This window comes from Vicugna pacos, chromosome 3, assembly GCF_048564905.1.
Source record: "Vicugna pacos chromosome 3, VicPac4, whole genome shotgun sequence".
In the NCBI taxonomy this organism is placed as follows: domain Eukaryota; kingdom Metazoa; phylum Chordata; class Mammalia; order Artiodactyla; family Camelidae; genus Vicugna; species Vicugna pacos.
The window spans coordinates 46256139-46275737 of NC_132989.1; the positions used below are offsets into that span (position 1 = coordinate 46256139).

The 19599-nt window shown below is 33.8% G+C and overlaps 1 protein-coding gene across 11 annotated transcripts in view; it reads right to left on the reverse strand.

Moving 5' to 3' along the window:
- The window catches only part of FER (FER tyrosine kinase), a 399630-nt gene that overhangs the window by 293398 nt on the left and 86633 nt on the right, over positions 1–19599 (reverse strand). For all 11 annotated transcript variants that reach the window (XR_012071253.1, XM_072958302.1, XM_072958299.1 and 8 more), the window contains 2 exons: positions 7677–7850; positions 1164–1263 (listed from right to left, as the gene is read on the reverse strand). Coding sequence is in view for 10 of the 11 variants with exons in the window: in XM_072958302.1 (XP_072814403.1) it covers positions 1164–1263; positions 7677–7850 (274 nt within the window). In the remaining variant the exon portion in view is untranslated. The remainder of the gene's footprint in view (positions 1–1163; positions 1264–7676; positions 7851–19599) is intronic.

A 19599-nucleotide genomic window follows, 5' to 3' on the forward strand; every position in this document is an offset into this window, starting at 1 on the left:
ATTTTGGAAAAGGGAAAGACTTGGATTTCCCGTTAGGATAGTAACCAGAAATGGGTAAGCTCCTTGAATGCCTAGGAAATACTGTTTGAATCTCAATAATTTAAGGATAGTAAGTTCTCAGTAAATATTTCTTGATTATATAAAGCATTCTTTAAAATAACAAAGGAATAAAAATTAGGTACATGAAGTCTGAAAATCCATGAAACAACATTGGAACTAACATCCAAGACCATCTGACTGTAAAGTCTATGAACTTTCCACTATTCCTTTTTTATCTTTTCTTCACTTAAATAACTTACATAATTGAATTACAAAAACATTTTAAAAGCTGTGTTTGCATTAAAAAGACATCATAATCTCAAAATATAGGTTGAGGTACCAAGAAAATAAGTAAAAATTAACTGAACAAACATTAATTCATCTTCCCTAAAACAGCAACAGAAACACTGCAAGAAGCAGAAACATGACGTGAATGTGGGAGGGGTGGAGACAAGGAGAAAGGAAGACACAAAGGGAGTAAATGTTGAAGGGAATATTAGAAGGGAGAGCAAGAGAGAGAAGGAAGGAGAGGAAGGAAGCAAGGAGGAGTGAGAGGATGAGGGGAAGGGAGACAGAAAGGGAGGAAGTAAGGATGGAGGGGGAATGTTCATCTAAATCAGTACCTCTCCTAGTTTACTGGGAATAACAACAAAAACACAGTATTTTCATTGTGCAAGGTATATTCAAATGCAGGAGCTGTTTATTTCATTAACCTCAACAAAATAACAACATAGCATACAAGTAAAAGACAAAGAGAAAATACATTAATAAAAGAGAAACGGAAGTTGAAGAATTTTTTTAAAGCATTGCAAATAAATCTTATATTTAACCAGGATGAACAGAAAAAAATTTTTAATTTAAAAATCTAAATATGAAGACTAGTCACAACTAAAGACTATAACCATAAATCTCTGGTTATAACAGTGTTTCTCTTCCCATTTACTATCAAAGCTAATTATGAAAATTTTAGGACAATATAGACTTATTAATTAGTCTATTTTGTCTTATTTTAATATTTTTAAATCTGAATTGGTCTAAGAATCATTCCACCACTTACAAAGGTAACTTTCAAATGATAAGAATAAAAAATCACTAAAATAAACATTTTTCATAAGTTGCCATACCTTTAGCTACAGCTTCTTTATATTTCTCTTTGGCAGAATTCATTTCTTTTATTAATTGTCTATAGCTGGTTTTTAATTTCTCTAATTCTGTCTTTGTAACCTGTCCAAAAAAAGAAAAACAAAAAAAGGTTTTTAATGCCTTTAAATTTTCATCAGTCAAGAACTTAACTTCCAAAGCATTGACTAATACATATTTTACTGCTTATAGGTCAGAGTTGCTCTTCAACATACAATTTACAAACAATAATTAAAATTAGCTTAGAAATTGGTGATAAATTCAACAGCATATGAAAAAGGGAAAAACACTTCTTAAAAAGAAGAGCAAGTCAAGAAATAGTGCCATCATTTTCTAAAATTTAAAGACCAATAATTAATTGCTGCATACAGAAATATTTTCTCTGAAATATGCTAATTTTAAAATAAAATTAAAATACTTAATTATACAGAATAACTCTTGAGTTGTCACAATTCACCAGCTCTAACATAATTTTTTTTTTTTACATTGTAACATCTGTGAAAAGAAGATGCATCTAATGATCATTGCTGACCCGGCAGCAATCATGAGAGTGGTCACTGCATGCACGTATGAGCTTAGTTATTATCTACAGAAAGGCTAGACAAACCCAAGTCCTTGACTCTTGTCAAAAAGCCATAAATAGCATTTGAGGAAAAAATCAGAGTCCGAGATATCCGAAAAACTTCTAATAAGCCTTCTAAGAAAAGTTAGAAATGAGCAGCATTAAAAACTTGCTAAAGGGGCATAAGTAATTTGGAAAATGCCAGAATCCACTTTAAACAAATTCTGCATCACCAATGTTCTTGACACATGAAGGATGGCACTGTGTAAATAAACAAAAATATCAACAACTATGATTTAGATATAAATGAATTTAAATGATTCCCTTTTAAAAGAAACTTCACTGGTTAATGTTTTGTTTTTAATGGACTTTACATTTTAGAGCAGTTTTAGTATCACAGCAAAATTGATCACAAAGTACAGAGATTTCCCATTTATCTTTTATCCCTATACATGCACAGCCTCCTCCACTATTAACATTCCCCTACAACAGTGGTGCATTTGTTACAACTAATAAAACTGCAACACATCACTGCCACACGAGTACATAATTTGTATTAAGTTCCACTCTTGGTGTTGTACATTTTATGGGTTTGAACAAACATATAATGACATGTATCCATCATTATAGTAGCACACAGTCATTTTTCACTGTCAAAAAATCCTCTCTACTCCACCTATTCGTTCTTCTCTCCCCACTAAACCCTGAGAACAAATAATCTTTTTACTGTCTCCATAGTTGTGACTTTTCTGGAGTATCATATAATTAGAATCATACAGATTTTTCAGGGTGTCATCTTTCACTTAGTAATACGCATTTAAAGTTCCTCCATGTCTTTCCGTGGCTTGGTAGCTCATTTCCTTTGAAAGCTGAATAATATTCCTTTGTCTGGATGCACCACACGGTTTATTTATCCATTCATTTAATAAAGGACCTTTTGGTTGCTTCCAAGTTTTCACAATTATGAAGAAAGCTGCTATAAACAACTGTGTGGGCTTCAGTGTGGACATATGTTTTCAGGTCCTTTGGGAAAATACCAAGGAGCTCAATTGCAGGGTCCTATGGTCAGAGTATTTTTAGTTTTGTAAGAAACAGTGAAACTGTCTTCCAAAGTGGTTGGATTATTTTGCATTCCCATCAGCAACGAGTAAGTGTTTTCTGTTGCTCCACATCCTCACCAGCTTTAGTGTTGGCTTTCTGGATTTGGAGCATTCTAACAGATGTGTAGTGTATCTCACTGTTGCTTTGATTTGCATTTCTGATGATAAAAGAAGCAACTTTTCATGCGCTTATTTGCCATCTGTGTGTCTTTGGTGAGATGTCTGTTTTTCAATCAGGTTGTTTGTTTTCTTAATGGACTTTTAAGAGTTCTTTGTATATTTTAGGTAACAGTCCTTTATCAGATGTGTCTTTGCAATTATCTTCTGCCAGTCTATGGCTTATCTTCTCATTCTTTTGACACTGAATTATGTAGAAGTTTGGTGGGTTTTTTTTTTTTGGAGGGGAACGTGTGTATGTGTGTGTGTGTGTGTGTGTTTACCTGGAGCAGGCAAGAAATATGGACTCTTACGTCTGTGTAACTAGTCATCACAGTTACTGCTCTGGTCTCATGGGATTGAACATCTTCCCACTTTATATAATTTTTAACTGTTGTATCTCATTGATATCTGTTGTTGAAACCTGTCTGAGAATTTTGCCAATCTGGTTCATTTTATCTTGCACATCAGGCTGCTTTCAGTTTGTTATTTCTTTTACATTTATGAAATCATTATAGTTCCATACTTGCTTATAGAGGACCCCATAGTGTGCTTAAGACCCTTTTGAGTTTCATTTCCAATGCTCTTACTTTCCCTTAAATTTGTATTAAAGATGCAACATCCTTTGAGATTGGAGTCACTTTGTACTTTGATTTAAGTCCAGTATAAGTAAAATTTCTCTTGATGAAAATTCATGTTGTTCCTTTGCTGTTTGTGACGTGTGCCACACATGTTTCTGTGGAGTTACAATTTTTTAAAAAAAAGAAAGAAAGGAAAACAGAGCAGAAGTTTTCAACTTTGATGAATTCCATCTTATCAATTATTTCTTTCATGGATCTATCTGAAAAGTCATCTCCATACCCAAGGTTATTTAGGTTCTCTCCTATTTATCTTCTAAGAGTTTAATAGTTTTATGTTTTATATTTACATCTATAATCCATTTTGAATTAATTTTTGTGAATGGTGTAAGATCTGTGTCTAGATTCATTTCTTGCAAGTGGCTATCCGTTGTTCCAGCACCATTTGTTGAAAATATTAACTTTTCTCCCCCATGCTGACCTTGCCCCTTTGTCAAAGATCAGGTAATTATATTTATGTGGATCTACTTCTGACCCTCTGTTCTGTTCCACTGGTCTTTTGTTTATTTGTCTATTGTCTTTCCCAAATACCAAACTATCTTGATTACTCTGTCTTTATAGTAAGTCTCGAAGTTAGGTAGTGTCAGTCCTCCAGTTTTGTTCTTCTCCTTCATTATTCTGTTAGCCATTCTGGGTCTTTTGCTTCTCCTTACAAACTTCAGAATCAGTTTGGCAATATACACAAAATAACCTGCTGAGATATTTATTGGGATTGTGTTGAATCTATACTGCAAATTGGGAATAACTGATATCTTAACAATATTGAGGTTTCTCATATCCATGAACATAATATATTTCTACAATTATTTCTTTGATTTCTCTCATTAGAATTCTGTCATTTTCCTCCTATAGATCTTGTACAGTCATGTCATCTGTACACAAAGATGTCTTTATTTCTTCATTCCCAATCTGTATGCATTTTCTTTTTCTTGTTACATTAGCTAAGATTTCCAGTTTTATGTTAACAAGCAGTCGTAAGAGGGGACATCCTTGTCTTGCTCCTGATCTTAGTGGGAAAGTTACAAGTTTCTCACAATTAAGTATGATACTAGCTGTAAGATTTTTGTAGATATCCTTTATCAAGTTGAGGAAGTTCCCCTTTATTCCTGGTTTACTGTGAGTTTTCATCGTGAATTGGTGTTGGATTTTTTGTCAAATGATTTTTCTGCACCTATTCGTATGCTCAAGTGATTTTTTCTCTTTTAGTCTGTTGACGTCATGGATTCCATTAACGTATTTTCAAATCTTGAAACAGCCTTTCAAATCTGAGATAAATCCCACTTGGTCTAGGTATATAATTCTTTTTCTACACTGTTGGATTTTATTTCCAAATAGTCTATTAAGAATTTTTGCATCTATGTTCATGAGATAGATACATTGGTCTGTAGTTTTCTTTTCTTCTAATGTCTTTGCTTTTGTTAGGTAATGCTGGCCTCATACAATGGAGTAGGAAGTTTCCCTCTGTTTCTTTTTCTGAAATGGTTTGTAGAGAACTGGTATCATTTCTTCCTTAAATGTCTGACAGAATTTGCCAGTGAAGCCATGTGAACCTAAAGCCATCAGAGCCTGGTGCTTTCTGTTTTGGAAGGTCATCAGTTATCAATTCAATTACTTTAATCGATGCATGCCTATCCAGATTATCTGTTTCTTCTTCTGTGAGTTTCAGCAGACTGCGTCCTTGAAGGAATTGACCCATTTCTGCTAAATTATCGAATTTGTATGCATAGAGGTGTTAATACTATTCCTTCATTATCCTCTTATTTTTTTTTCATGTTTACTAAGCAAGTATTTTTATTTTGGGGAGGTAATTAGGTTTACTTACTTATTCATTTATATTTCAATGGAGTTACTGGGGATTGAACTTCGGACCTCATGCATGCAAGGCATGTGCTCTACCACTGAGATATACCCTCCCTACCTTCATTATTCTTTTAATATCCATAGGATATGTAGTAATGTCCCGTATTTCACTTCTGATATGAGTAATTGTACATGCACTATTTTTTTGATCCATTCTGACAAAACCTGTCTTTTAATTGGTTTAAGACCAATAAATTTCAAAGTAATTATTGATATACTTGTATTAATATCTACTATATTTGTTATTGTTTCCTATTTGTTACCCTTACTATTTGTTCCTATTTTTGTCTTCCACTCTTTTTCTGTCTTTATGGCTTTAAACTGAGTATTTTATATGATTCTATTTTCTGCCATTTCTTAGCATACCAGCTATACTTCTTTTTTTTCCTCTTTTTTTTTTTTTTTTTTAGTGGCTTCTCTAGAGTTTGCAAATCATGACAAGAGCATGCCATTTTTCTCCTATATTCACCATAAGAACCTCATAGGGATTGGGAGGTAAAACTTACAAACGTATAAAAGCCTCTCAATGATTGGGTCCTCCTGGAGTTTTTAACTGTCAGAGTTGTTCACACTGAATCTCCAGAATTTGTCAACTATAATTCAGGTTTTTCTATAGCCAGTACTGGTTCCCGAGCTGCTTGCTGCTGTGAAAAGTTGTGATTCTCTGTATTTGCTTGTCGGTCTCTCCACTTTGGGGGCAGCATTTGCTTTATGACCTACCTTCTCTAATGGATCCAAGAAGAGTTGTTCATCTTTAGGTTTGTTCAGCTTTTCACTTGTTGTTAGGATGGAGTGACAACTTCCAAACTTCTTACATGCTGGACTGAAAATTGGAAGTCTTAACTTTTGAATTTGCTAAAGAACTAATTCACTGTTCTGCAAATTGGCAAATTAATGTCAAAAAGCAGGCATTTATCCTGCCTTTCCTGTATGAACTATACTTCAAGGTAGTCAAAAAACTGACACAGGAAACATTTTTATTGAAAGATTCTAGCTAACAACTGCATTAGGAATGACAGATGTAAAATGTTGCCATTTTATAGCCTCCATTGAACAAATGGATCTAAGCAATAAACAATTGTTTCTAAAACTATCAGTTGAAAAGCTGAAAAGAAACTCTTTTACTAGGTTGATCAGGCTGGCAAAATTGAAACCTATTAGCCAAGTTTAACACCACAAAAAGATAAATAAGCAGACATTATATACCTCTCTTCTGATATGAAATAATAAGTCTATACCAGCAACTGTGATGTATTCTTACCCAAAATAAACAGCCAGAATCTTATCAAGCCTCTAGATCTAACTCCCAGTTTACAGGAAAACTGAAGGATCGAGGTATATGTGAAATTGTATCACATGATACTAACAGTAAATTCCAAAATGAAGGAAATTCAGTTCTATAGAATAAATTATACAATTTTGTCATGATTCAAAATGAGCCAACTATAAAAAAAAAAATTTAACAATCATTTGAGCCAGTCAGGATAATTAAAAATACTAAGGAACTATTGTTATTTTAAGGTGGGTTAATGATAATATAGTTATGTTTTCTTTTTTTTAAAAGAGGACTTTTTTTTAGCAATACATACGAAAATATCTATGGGTAAAATAATAACTGGAATTTTCTTTAAAATTATCCACTGTAAAAGAAAAGTAGGTAAGAGTACAGATTTTTTTTTAATTGAATATTTGGATGGATAGGTCAATGAGATTTCATTTTACTATTCTCTCTTCTTCTGTACATTGGCAAATTTTCAAAATAAAAACCATTGCAAAAAATTATCCAGAAAAGACAGACTAAATGTAAAGAAAATTTAGAAATATCCCAACTAATTTATTTTGCCTATATTTTCTTTTTTATTATATACATAGTATTACATGATACAAATTAATATTTTTTAAAAGCTTAAAAGAGCTATTTCAGCAAGTAAAAAATAAAAATTCTAAGTGATAAAAAAGTATTGTATCATAGTTTAATTGACAGCATTTTTTCTTTCATGGGAGTATGTAAAATAACAGTTTATCTTAAAATTAATAATGTTTTATATTCAATAAAAATATACTGATATCTATTTGTTAGGAAATGATGACTAAACAATCTTTTAAAGTCAAACAGGAGAAAGTACTTCATTGAATTTAAAAATCAAATTAAAGAAAGAATTCCAGCATGGAAAGACAAACCTTTATCATCTCTGCCTCTATCTGCTGATGAACACCTATATAACTCTTCTTCACCTGCTGCTTGTCTTTGATCATCATGGTGAGCCTGTGTAAAGGTCCAGAATTTAGGTCCTCTGCATGTGTCTTCATTATCCTACTAAGTTGTTCTGTCTGCTGAATCATAAGTAGCCAAGACTTTTTAAAAGAAATAAGAAATAAAATTAGCACTTGTATTAGAGGTTTCCATTTAGCTGTGCTTTAAGTGTTCAGGAACTTTAATTAGTTTTATACAAATTATAACATTAAGATAAAAGTGTCAGGTTTCTGGCAACTGTGTAATGAGCTAAATGATTAGTTCATATTTAATATCTTCAAATTCAAGTGCAAAGGCTTTAAAAGTCAGTAATCAGAAACAATGCAGAATACTAGGACAGGGATTAAGGGACCCTTTGAGGAACCACACCTGCAGTCTTCATTTTATCACTTCTTGTTTGTTTTTCAACACACTGATATATGCCTTCTGCCCACACCATGACCTGAGTGAGGTCAGCACTTCCTAATGATCATATACGACAGAAATTTACTCATCTTGATTTTTTTAAATGAAATATAGTTGATTCATTATAGTTGTGTTAGTTTCTCATGTACAGCAAAGTGATTCAGTTATATAAACATTCTTTTGGTATTCTTTTCCATTATGGTTTATTACAAGATACTGAATATAGTTCCCTGTACTACACCTTGGGACCTTGTTGTTTATCTCCATCTTCTTTTTTCTGTTTCTCTCAGGTATCTGATCCTACTGACTCACTTCTCCCTGAAACTCTTTTTTGGTTTTTATGGCTTTTTATCTTCCAACAAACCAACCTGCCTTCCACCCTTCCTAAAAATTCTTTCTCAATCTTTGTACCTGCTCTGCTGCTTATGTCTTAAATACATGTATTCTCTATATTTCTCTTTTCTCTTTTCTTAATAGTATCTTTTCTTAATAAATATCATTAGTTCTCTATGGTTTTTGTAGAAAAACATTTTGCCACCATAGCAGACACACATAATGGTGGGTTTGGGACAAGTGGGCATATGGATACTGCTAGATGGACAAGTCATTTGTTACTTGACTTCCTAGCTTATAAATACAAAAAAAAAAAAAGTAACAGAGGTTACTTTTAGGTCTCCAAAATTCTATTCAGAAATAATTACTGGAGATTTATCACAGCCAGAAAGGATCCATGCCAAAGACACAAAAAATACACAACATATGGTTTCAGATATTTTACAAGAACAAATTTTCTATACTACTACTTTTGACGTATGAGTGAACAGAATTAATTCTGTTTCTATTAATATTCTAAAATAATATTAAATCAAAATTTAACAGGTGTCTGAATCAAAAGCATAGCCTAATGGAAGCAAATTCTTAGTCACAGAACTCACCAGTCTAATTTAGTAATTTTGTTTTAGTGTCTTGATACACCACAATATGTTTTTTAAAAAAGTAATCTTTGAGGACATTTGTTTAAGGGAAAATGTCATTTTTAGTTGCAAAATGCAATCATGAAAATGAAATAAGATAGGTGGGTTATGAACTCATTATATTTACTTTCAAAATCAAAAACCTAAGATGCTCTTGATACCACAAAGCTATTTAAAACTGGTATACTCACATTAAAACACAAAGTTTAACAAAGATGAAGACAACAAAAAACTATACAAATGTGGATTAAAAACATCAACTAAATGGCCCTAGAACTCTTGTAGCTTTGCTTTTTTCATTTTATATTTTCACTCTAAAAAAATACGATGTTAAGAAAACTTTCTATAACGTGGAGAATGTTAAATCTACCCCCCAAAAAAATTTTTTGAAGTGAGAAGAATAAGTTTCTTTCTCAAAAAAACAAATATTCTGTACCTTCAAAAAATAAATATTCTCTAAGTGCTTTGTAGCAATAATTTTTTATGATTCTGTATAGGAGTCCTTGTAGACTAGGAAGAAGTCATCATAGAAGCTAACATTAAAGATCACACAACTAGATCAGGTTGCCCTCCACCTCTCAGGAGGGCACATATCCTGCCTAATAGCCCTGCTCACTGTAGTCACTGTGGGAAGTCAAAACCTCCCAAGGTATATATAACCACCCCAACTGGCAACCCTGTATCACCCTCAATATCTCCTAATCAGACCCAGGACACTGTCTATAGAATCCTGTACTGTCAGGAACTGCTGCTCTATGATTAGAAACCTCCTTATACTTCTTATCAGGACTTTCCATTTATAGCCCAGCTTTAACAAAAACCTGGCTTGAGCCCACTCCCAACATCCTAATACTGCTAATAAACATAACCTCTCTTCCTAAAAATGTCAGCTCTTCTAAAGCTTGTCATTCTCCCACATGTGCAATTCATCAGAAAGTCTTTCTGTTCTATAAAAATGTACTGTTCTTTTGATAAAATGGTATATAAGCATTAAGTTCTAACCAACCCTTTTACTGACCTCTAAGTGCTCCCAAACGTAAATGGGACACATATGCTAATAAACTTTTGATTTTCTCTTGTTTTAAAAAAAAAAGGAAAAAGAAAAAAGTCTTTCTGATTCTCCCTCCAAAATCTACAAATCCACCCATTTCTCTTCATCTTCACTCTCACCCCTTTGGAAGTTATGATTATCTCTGGCTTGGACTACTGCAGCACCTCCTAATTGGTGACTTTTCTTTTCCTCATGCTCCTTTCCAAATTATTCCCCTTAGAGTAGCAAAAGCCTATAATGGCTTTACTTTTCACTTAAAGAAAAATCCTACACCTATGTTTTATAACATAAAAATATAAATACTTAATAGTCAAATATAGTATTACCATATAAGTCAAACACAACCCAGGCTGTTTAATATAAACAGTGTTATTTAATATTATTTCTGAGATGCCTCTGAAGAAGTGAATGATTTGAAAGGAAGAGGTTTACCCTTTTTAATAGCAAAAAATAAAAATGAAGCCATTGAAATTATTATTTCCCATGTAACAGGTTGACAAAATTAAATAAACAATTGCACACTATAGGTGAGAGTGTGGGGAAACAGGTTCTCCACTGCACTGTTAGTAGAAATGTAAATTACTGAAAAACAATTCGGCAATAGCTATTAAAATTCTAAGAGGGCAAAACTTTATACCCAGAAATTCTACTTCTTGGAATTTATCTCACAAAAAATATTTGCATAAGCATTCAGATTATATTAACAAGGACATTTATCATAGTTTTAATAGCCAAAACAGTTAAGTAAGAAATGAAAGACATGAATAAAATGATACGCAGCCTTTAAAAAAAAGTAAAGTAACCAAGTAAAATGATACAGAGAAAACCCAAAATATACAATAAACTAAAAAAAGTCAAACTTCAGAACCATTTATTGAGTACGAAATTATTTCTATAAACTAAATATATGTCCTGTGTGGGCATATGTATTAAAAAAAAACTTAATTGCCTGGTAAAAATGTAAATATTAGAATTAATCAAAGACAAATGATTTCTGTGCCAACTCAAATTCCATTCACAAGTTGCTAAAAACACACATACCCTGTGACCTACCACTACAAACGACAGCATTTCCAAACATAGAGCCTATTAAAATATGAAACACTGTATCATTCCAAATTTAGGATAGATGCTTCCATGAAATTAAATTGCAGCTCTCACATGTAACAGGAAACAATCATTACACTAGAAGCCAAAATTATATCTAAAGTAAAATAATACAGATTAAGATGAGTTATTTTCTAATCATTACTTAATAGTGGGAAAAAATATAAAACAGTATCAATTCAAAGATAGCAAAAAAAATATTAGCAGCTCCTCCATAAAGTAGTAAAAAAGAAAAAAACAGGGAGTAAAAAAAAAAAAAACTCCCTAATTTAAGTTACTCTGGGGAAGTAAACTCTAAATTAATTTTTTTTTAATGCTAGAATATTTCCACAGGAAAAAAATTTATTCCATTCAGGCATATACAACAACAAAAACGTATGAAATGTGATGTAAAGATCCTACCATACTGCTTATATTTCCATGTATTAGTAATTTATAATTAACAAATTGTAGCAGATACTCAGAAATGATCTGAAGGAAGTAAGAAAACATTGGTCATGATTCCTTTGTACCAGAAACAATGCTAGAAAGAGGAGATAAAATAATTTGTAAAGTAAGGAACTTCTGGTCATGACATTCTAACTGGAATCAAACTCATCTTCCCATTGAAAACTACTGGAAAGCTGAACATAATGCATGAAACTCAGACACGGGCAGCAGGAAGTACAGGACTGGAATCCCTGGGTTGAGGAAACAAAGCTGAAGGTCTGGGAAGAGCAAAGCAGCCAGAGTTCATGGGACAGACTACTGGAGAGGACAGAGGTACACAGAGAGAGAAGCCTGGAGATGTGCAACAAGCACCACTCTGTCCAGTATTCAGCGGAATACTGATGACTGCATGTCTGAGAGAAAACTACACAAGCTGGGCAAAGAACTAGCTGACAAGATAGAGGGAACAGCACCTGGCGTTCACCCACGGCCAGGAATAGTGCCTGTTCCCACCAGCCACACTGGAAAACTCATCATTCATGAAATGTTGGGTAGAATATTCAAAAGGTTTTGCCTTGCTAGTGGGGAGTAATTAGCCCTGGAGTTAGCACTGCTCTGGTCCTGCCTAACAAATCTTAAAATCAAGATCCAAAAAGATCCAAACTCTTTCCAAGTAACTTAACTGTGTCCCCAAACAAACTCAACAACACACGGCAATGTAAACTATCAAAAATGAAGCAGGCAGAAAAAAGAATTTTTAAAAAAGAAACAGAGTATCACTGAACTGTAGGACACCTTCTAGAGTTCTAATAAATGTGTAATTAGAAACATCAAAGGAGACAGAGGGGGACAGGGAAAGTATCTGAAGAAATAACAGCTGAAGATATTCAAAACGATGAAATCTAAAACCCCACAGATTCAAGAAATTCAATGAACCCCACCACAAAAAGCATGAAAAAAAAAAAAAACCCTACACTATCAGTACCATAGCTGAGTCATACAGCCTTGGGACATTCAAGTATTTTACAATGATAATATAATAATTTCCACAAACTGATCACATCTATGAAACCCATGAATTCTACAATTCATTTTGAAAAGTTTGTGGATATGTTATTTTTTTCTTACAGCATTTAAAATTTCTTCCCCTGTAAATACAGCAGGAATTGACTGGTCTCCTTTCCTGCATAGTTTATAACACAGTATCCAGAATTCTCTACAGGTAAGTTCTCATCTGGTGGAGACTTTTAAAGAACCAAAGGACTGAGGTTACTTGGTGAGTCAGCAAGAAATGGATCATCTGAGTTAAGTATGTCCTTTAATGTCAGGGGACTTTTGGCTTCTCTATTTAATTAAAGCCTTTCTAACAATGGAAGAGTTGAAACTTTTAAGTCTCTGTTATTCAAGTACTATAAATTCTCAGGTTATCAAACACTAACATCATAATCAAAACAAATCGTGAATAAAAATAACATGCAGACAAAAGATTATTAAATATTTTTACATAAAAGAGAATCAAAATAATCCACATAACTGAAGTCAGTATCTGAGTTCTGCAGAGTGGTACCAAGTGTGCTGAGCTGCATCAGCTCAGTCACTGCCTGATCTCAGCAGTAAGAGAGTCATTTCCGGAAACCACATGACCACCAGGTTATTGCTACTGCTATTAAATTAAAGAGTAAATCTAAATGTCTAAGCACAGATTCAAAACAAGAAGGAAAATTGCATTACCTTTTCTTTCCCAATACTTTCTCTTCCCGCTTTCTAGACTCAGTGCCCCTCAACTGCTTTTGTTCTCCTTGGACTTAAAGGCTACTCTTCTTGTTCTTCTGAGGAACAAAGATAACTGGCCAGAGTCTCACTTTTGTCCTTCAGAAGCAAATCACATAAGCTCAACAGTTTGTCCTACCAAAAGTTAGGGGTTGAAACAAGACCTCTGCAGTCTCTCCCAGCCCCAGCACCCGTGACTGTCCGCTACTTGGCTACATCCCTCTCTGCTGTCATCCTCATAAATTCCTTGAGCTTTGTAGCTCGTGTCCACAGAAGATTCTTTTATGGATCCAGCTCGAGTGGATCTTTGTTAATACAGGAATGGCCTATTTGGAAATTTTAAAGAAGACAACAAATTACAGTCAGGAGATGTTTGCCTGCTTCCCTCCAGCTTTTGTGCAATATTCCTGTTCTCCACCCTGCTGCACCCCATTCCCACTCCACATCCATGTCCTAGAGAAGTTGTTCTAGCTGTTATTCCCTATTTTCTGTATCCCCAAAATCTCCTTGATTGGCTCTTTCAGCTCAACATTTCTTTAAAAAACAAAGCCTTTCTTTCCCTAATCCAACCAATTCTTCCAGCTACTGCTCAATCTACTCTTCTTTAAAACTCCTCAAACAGACTTCTAGGGGATAAACCATTAAAACTCTGCATTTGCTCCCAGAAAGTATGAACCAGGCTATATACTTAAGATATTCCCTTTCTCTGAAGCTCCACCAAATATATTCTGTTTTCTTCTCTCATATCCTGTGTAACACAGAACCAAAAGGTGGTTTGATGTTCTCCATGACTTCTCCCCAATTCCACCCCTATTAAAGTTAAACTTACTTGCCTAGACCACCCTCTGCTCTTCCTCTTTATCACATACACTCATAAGCTTTCTCTTATTTACCCCTTATAGCAACACTCTGAGACACATATCTTCATCTTATAAATGGTGTCAGAGAGAATAATCTGTCCAAGGTCACACAGCTAACAAATGCAAGAGCTCAGACTCAGCCCAAATCTACCTCTTAATGTGTTAGACTGGATACAACCTAAGGAGCTCAGAGGATACAGAAGCATGGGGACCTAAAGACCTCCAGTTCTTGTATCTAAAGATTACTTTGAGAATAACTACCAAAGCTAAACTGATGAGAGCACTTTATAAACTGGTTACATATTACACGAACCTGTACTTAGTACTTTATCATTAAAGTACAAGCTAAGAGGCATGGGGAAAGCTACCTACTCCCTGTAGGCCACCTGCTTTGTAGCATGAGTAGCAGCTAAGGTGAAGAAGCCCTTTGAGGCCAAGATTAGCGAGTCCTTGATATGACATACTCTGTTAGAAGAAATGAAGGTGAAAACAGAAGAGGCCTCTCACTCTTTGCGTTTCTAACTAGAATCATAACCAATGCTTCAACCTCCCTAAGCAATAACAATTAAGAAATAAATCACCATCTTCTTATCTAACCAACCCCAGTTCCACACTGGATAATTAGTAACAGCATCACCGTAAGACAGACAGAGTACACATTTCTCTATGTCCCCGGAAAACAAATATCTGGTTTAGTACTTTAAAGTTTTAGAAAATTTTTCAGAATGCCAAGTTATATTAAATAATATTAATATTATAAAATACTGTTTTTACATGAAATGCATTATTTCAAAAGATTTTCTGAATTCCTAAATGTGATTATTTTATGTTGGCATCTTGTGACCAAAAATAATTCCTAGAAATAAATGCATCCCTTATCTCACAGTAGAAAAGGAATAATGATTCAATTTACAGAAATACTATTCTCCTCTACCTCCCCTCCCAAAAAGAGATCAGTTAAATAAATAGCATATTAAATAGCACAGCAAGTTTCTAAAGTAATTAGTATAACTCCTAAAATGTCTATTTTACTCTTAGAAAGCCAGTATAGGTAAGGAGTATTGGTTATACTAGCATGAACATACAATATAAAGAAAGTAAACACTGTAGTCAACTTTTGAAAAGAGTAAACTACATTTAGGGGAAATTTTTCCATATTTTAGAAAAGCACATCATGCTTTCCACCTATGAACTAACAGATGTGTGGTAAGGTAAATCAGGATTTCATAAACAGGTAGTAATTGAAGTGTTCTGAGTTCTTATACCAAAAAGTATTTATTCCAGGACATTGAGTCAAAGAACAAACTACTACTAGAGCTATAATTACAGTAAAGCATTGAAAATAATCAACAGAATGACTCAAGCTTGAAAAATACCTAAATACTAGTTGTCATAAATAGCTTTTCTCTGTAGACTGTATCTTCCAACTACTTGCTTTCTTTCTTCTTTCTTGAATATTTTTTAAATACAGCATAAAAATGCATGAAGAAGAATGTGTAGTTTCTGTACCACACAATAATTCAAAATGAATGTTTCTCTGAATCAGTTGTTTATTCAGACTTGGACTATTACAAAATAAGAATGTTTTTTAGAATCTCTGAGTCCTTATGAGATACAGAAATCCAAAAGACAAGTCATCAAATTTCCCTAAAACTGAGGTTTTCAAAGACTCATTTGTAAGTACAGAGGAAACCTTAGGTAGTTTCCATTCAGAAGAGCCTGTTTTTCTGCATTTTCTCAAAGCTACCTGGGCTGCAGTAAGAATCACCTGAGGGCATTTTAAAACTACCAATTCTTGAATCCCATGACCTGAGATTCTGATTTGATAGGTTTGGGATGGGGCCAGGCATCAGTATCTTAAAGCTTCTCAAGTAATTCTAGTGTACAAGTTCTGCTGCAACAAACATTTGTGACCCAAATAATCACTGGATTGTGCAAGATCTCACAACAAAAACCACATAGCATATGGGAAAATGGCATTAGAGGCACAACGCTCAAAAACTCCTCAAGGAAACATAATAAAAACTTTATATGATTTTACATGTATTAAATGGTTAAGGCATAAAGTCAGCCCTCCATATCAGCTGGTTCATCTGTGGATTCAACCAACCTCAGATTGAAAATATTCAGAAAAACAATTTTAAAATGTTTATATATTGTACCCGGCAACTTTACTATATTTATTGATTATTTCTAATAGTTTTTTGATGGAGTCTTTAGGGCTTTCTACATATAAAATCATGGAATCCACAAATAGTGACAGGTTTAAATCTTCCTTTCCAATTTGAATGCCTTTATTTCTTTTTCTTGCCTAATCACTGTGGCTAGGACTCCTAGTACTATGTTGAATAAAAGTGTGAGTAGGCATCCTTGTCTTGTTCCTGATCTTAGAGGGGCAACTTTAAATTTTTCAGCTTTGAGTATGATATTAGCTGTGGATTTGTCAATATGTCATTTATTATATTGAGGTATGTTCCTCCATACACATTTTATTGAGAGTTTTTACCACAAATGGGTGCTGAGTCTTGTCAAATGCTTTTTGTTCATCAACTAAGATTATCATATGATTTTTACCCTTCGTTTTGTTAATGTGGTGAATCAAACTGATTGATTTGTGGATGTGAAACCATCCTTGCATCCCTGGAATAAATCACACTTGATCATGGTGTATGATCCTTTTAATGTACAGTTGTCACTCAGTATACAAGGGGGATTGGTTCCAGGACCCATCACAGATACCAAAACATGCGGATACCCAAGTCCCATAGTTAGCCCTCCATATTCATGGTTCCGCACCCTTGGATTCAACCAACCGCATATCATATAGTACTGTATTTACTACTGAAAAAAAAATCTGTGTATAAGTGTACCTGTGCAGTTCAAAATCTGTGTTGTGCAAGGGTCAACTGTATTGTTTCTTTGGCTTGCTAATATTTTGTTGAGGATTTCTGCATATTTGTTCATCAGAGATAATACCCTGTAATTTATATGTGTGTGTGTAGTCCTTGTCTGGTTTTGGGATCCAAATAATGTTGACCTCATAAAATGAGTTAAGAAGCATTCTTTCCTCTTCAATTTTTTGGAAGAGTTTAAGAAGTACAGGTATTAAATCTTTGAATGTTTGGCGGAATTACCCAGTGAAGCTGTCTAGTCCTGGGATTCTGTTTTGGGGAGATTTTTGTTTCAGTCCCCTTCTTATTGATCACTCTATTCAGATTTTCTACTTCTTTGTCATTCAGTATTGGAAGGTTGTAAAGTATCACTAAAGAATTTATCCACTTCTTCTAGGTTGTCCAATTTGTTGGCACTTTCTTTTTACTGCCATTTCCTTGGAGTATCTTCTTCCATCCCTTCACTTCTAGCCTATGTTTGTTTTTAGAGCTAAGATGAGTCTCATGGAGGCAGCATATGGTTGGGCCTTATTTTTTAATCCAGCCAGCCACTCTGTGTCTTTTGATTCAATCCATCTACATTTAGGGTAATTATTACTATTTAAGTACTTAGTTCTGCTGTTTTATCTTTCGTTTTCTGGTTGCTCTATAATTCCATCACTCCTTTTTCCTCGTGTTTCTGTCTGCCATTTTAGTTTGGTGGTTTTGCAAGAGTATTTTGTTTCCTCTTTTTTGTTTCATGTCTCTGCTCTAGATTTGTTTTATGGTTACCATGAAGTTTGTATAAAACATCTCATAGATAAAACAGTCCTTTTTATGCTGACAACATCGTATCTTCATTTGCCTATATGGTTTCATCTTTTTCCACTTCCAATTTTATATTTTATCATCTCAAATTATCCCTTTTATATTGTGAGTTTATTACCAAATGGAAGCAGCTGTAGGTTTTTTTCTTTTACTGCTTTTTTCCCTTCATGTTATAATTAAGTGTTTAAACAACTTATTCTGATATGGAGTTGCAATTTTCTGATTCTGTTTCTATTTATCACCTTATTCATAGTTTTGTGCATGTTGGCTTTTTCATTTCAGGTAGAAGAGCTCCTTTCAACATTTCTTATAAAGCAGATTTAATAGTGATGATCTCCCTCAGCTTTCATTTATCTTCAAAAGTCTTTATTTCTCCTTCATATCTGAAGGATAACTTTGCTGCACAGAATTTTCTTGGCTGACATTTTTAATATTTCAGTATTTTGATTATGTCAATCCACTTTCTCCAGGCTGGTAGAGTTTCTGCTGAGAAATCTACTGATGGCCAAATGTGAATTCTTTTATAGGTTACCATCCTTTTTCCCTGGATTCCTTTAAAATTGTGTCTTCATTAGCCACATTATATATTTGAAACTTGTTAAGAGAGTAGATCATAAATGTTATCACCACACACAAAAAAAGGTGAGGGATGGAGATGTTAACTAACTTCTCTATGGTAACCATTTTCACAATACATATGGGTATCAAATCATCTCATCATACTACTTAAATTTAAATATGTTATATGTCAATAATATCTCAATAAAACTAAAACAAATATTTAAATCATTTCTTCACATTTCCTTTGGAGAATTTTAATGTAATGTGTCTTGGAGAAGGTCTTTTTACATTGAATTAATTAGGAGTTCTCTAAGCTTCATGTATTCATATATCTAGTTCCTTCCCCAGGTTTGGGATGTTCTCAGCTATTATTTCTTTAACTAAATTCTCGGCTCCCTTTTCCCTCTTCTTCTGGGATACCCATTATCCTAATGTTGCCCTTCCCAAAAGAGTTGGATAGTTCTCACAGAATTTCTTCTCCTCCTCCTCTTCCTCTTCTTCCTCTTCTTCTTTTCTTCTTCTCTTCTTCCTTCTTCTCCTCCTCCACCTGCTCCTCCTCCTCCTTCTTTTTTAAATCTTAATGCTCTCTCCTCTTCTACTTATAGCATTTCTAGATTTCTACCTTTGAGCTTGTTAATTCTCTCTTCCATATGGTCTGCTCTATTTCCAATGCTTTCTAGTGAGTTCTCCATCTTATTTATTGATTTAACTCCAGAATTTCTGTTTTGTTATTATATAGAGTTTCAGTCTTTTTGATAAAGTATTCCTTTTGCTCATTAATTTTATTCCTGAGCTCATAGAATTGCCTTTCTGAGTTTTCTTATACATCGCTGAGTTTCTTCATGATAGCTATTTTAAATTCTATCAGATCGCAATATTCCATGACTTCAAGTTTATTTTCTGGAGAGCAGTCATTTTCCTTTTACGATTCTGTGTTACCATGGTTCTTCATAGTGCTTAATGAATTGCTCCTCTGCCAGCAAATCTGAAGAAGA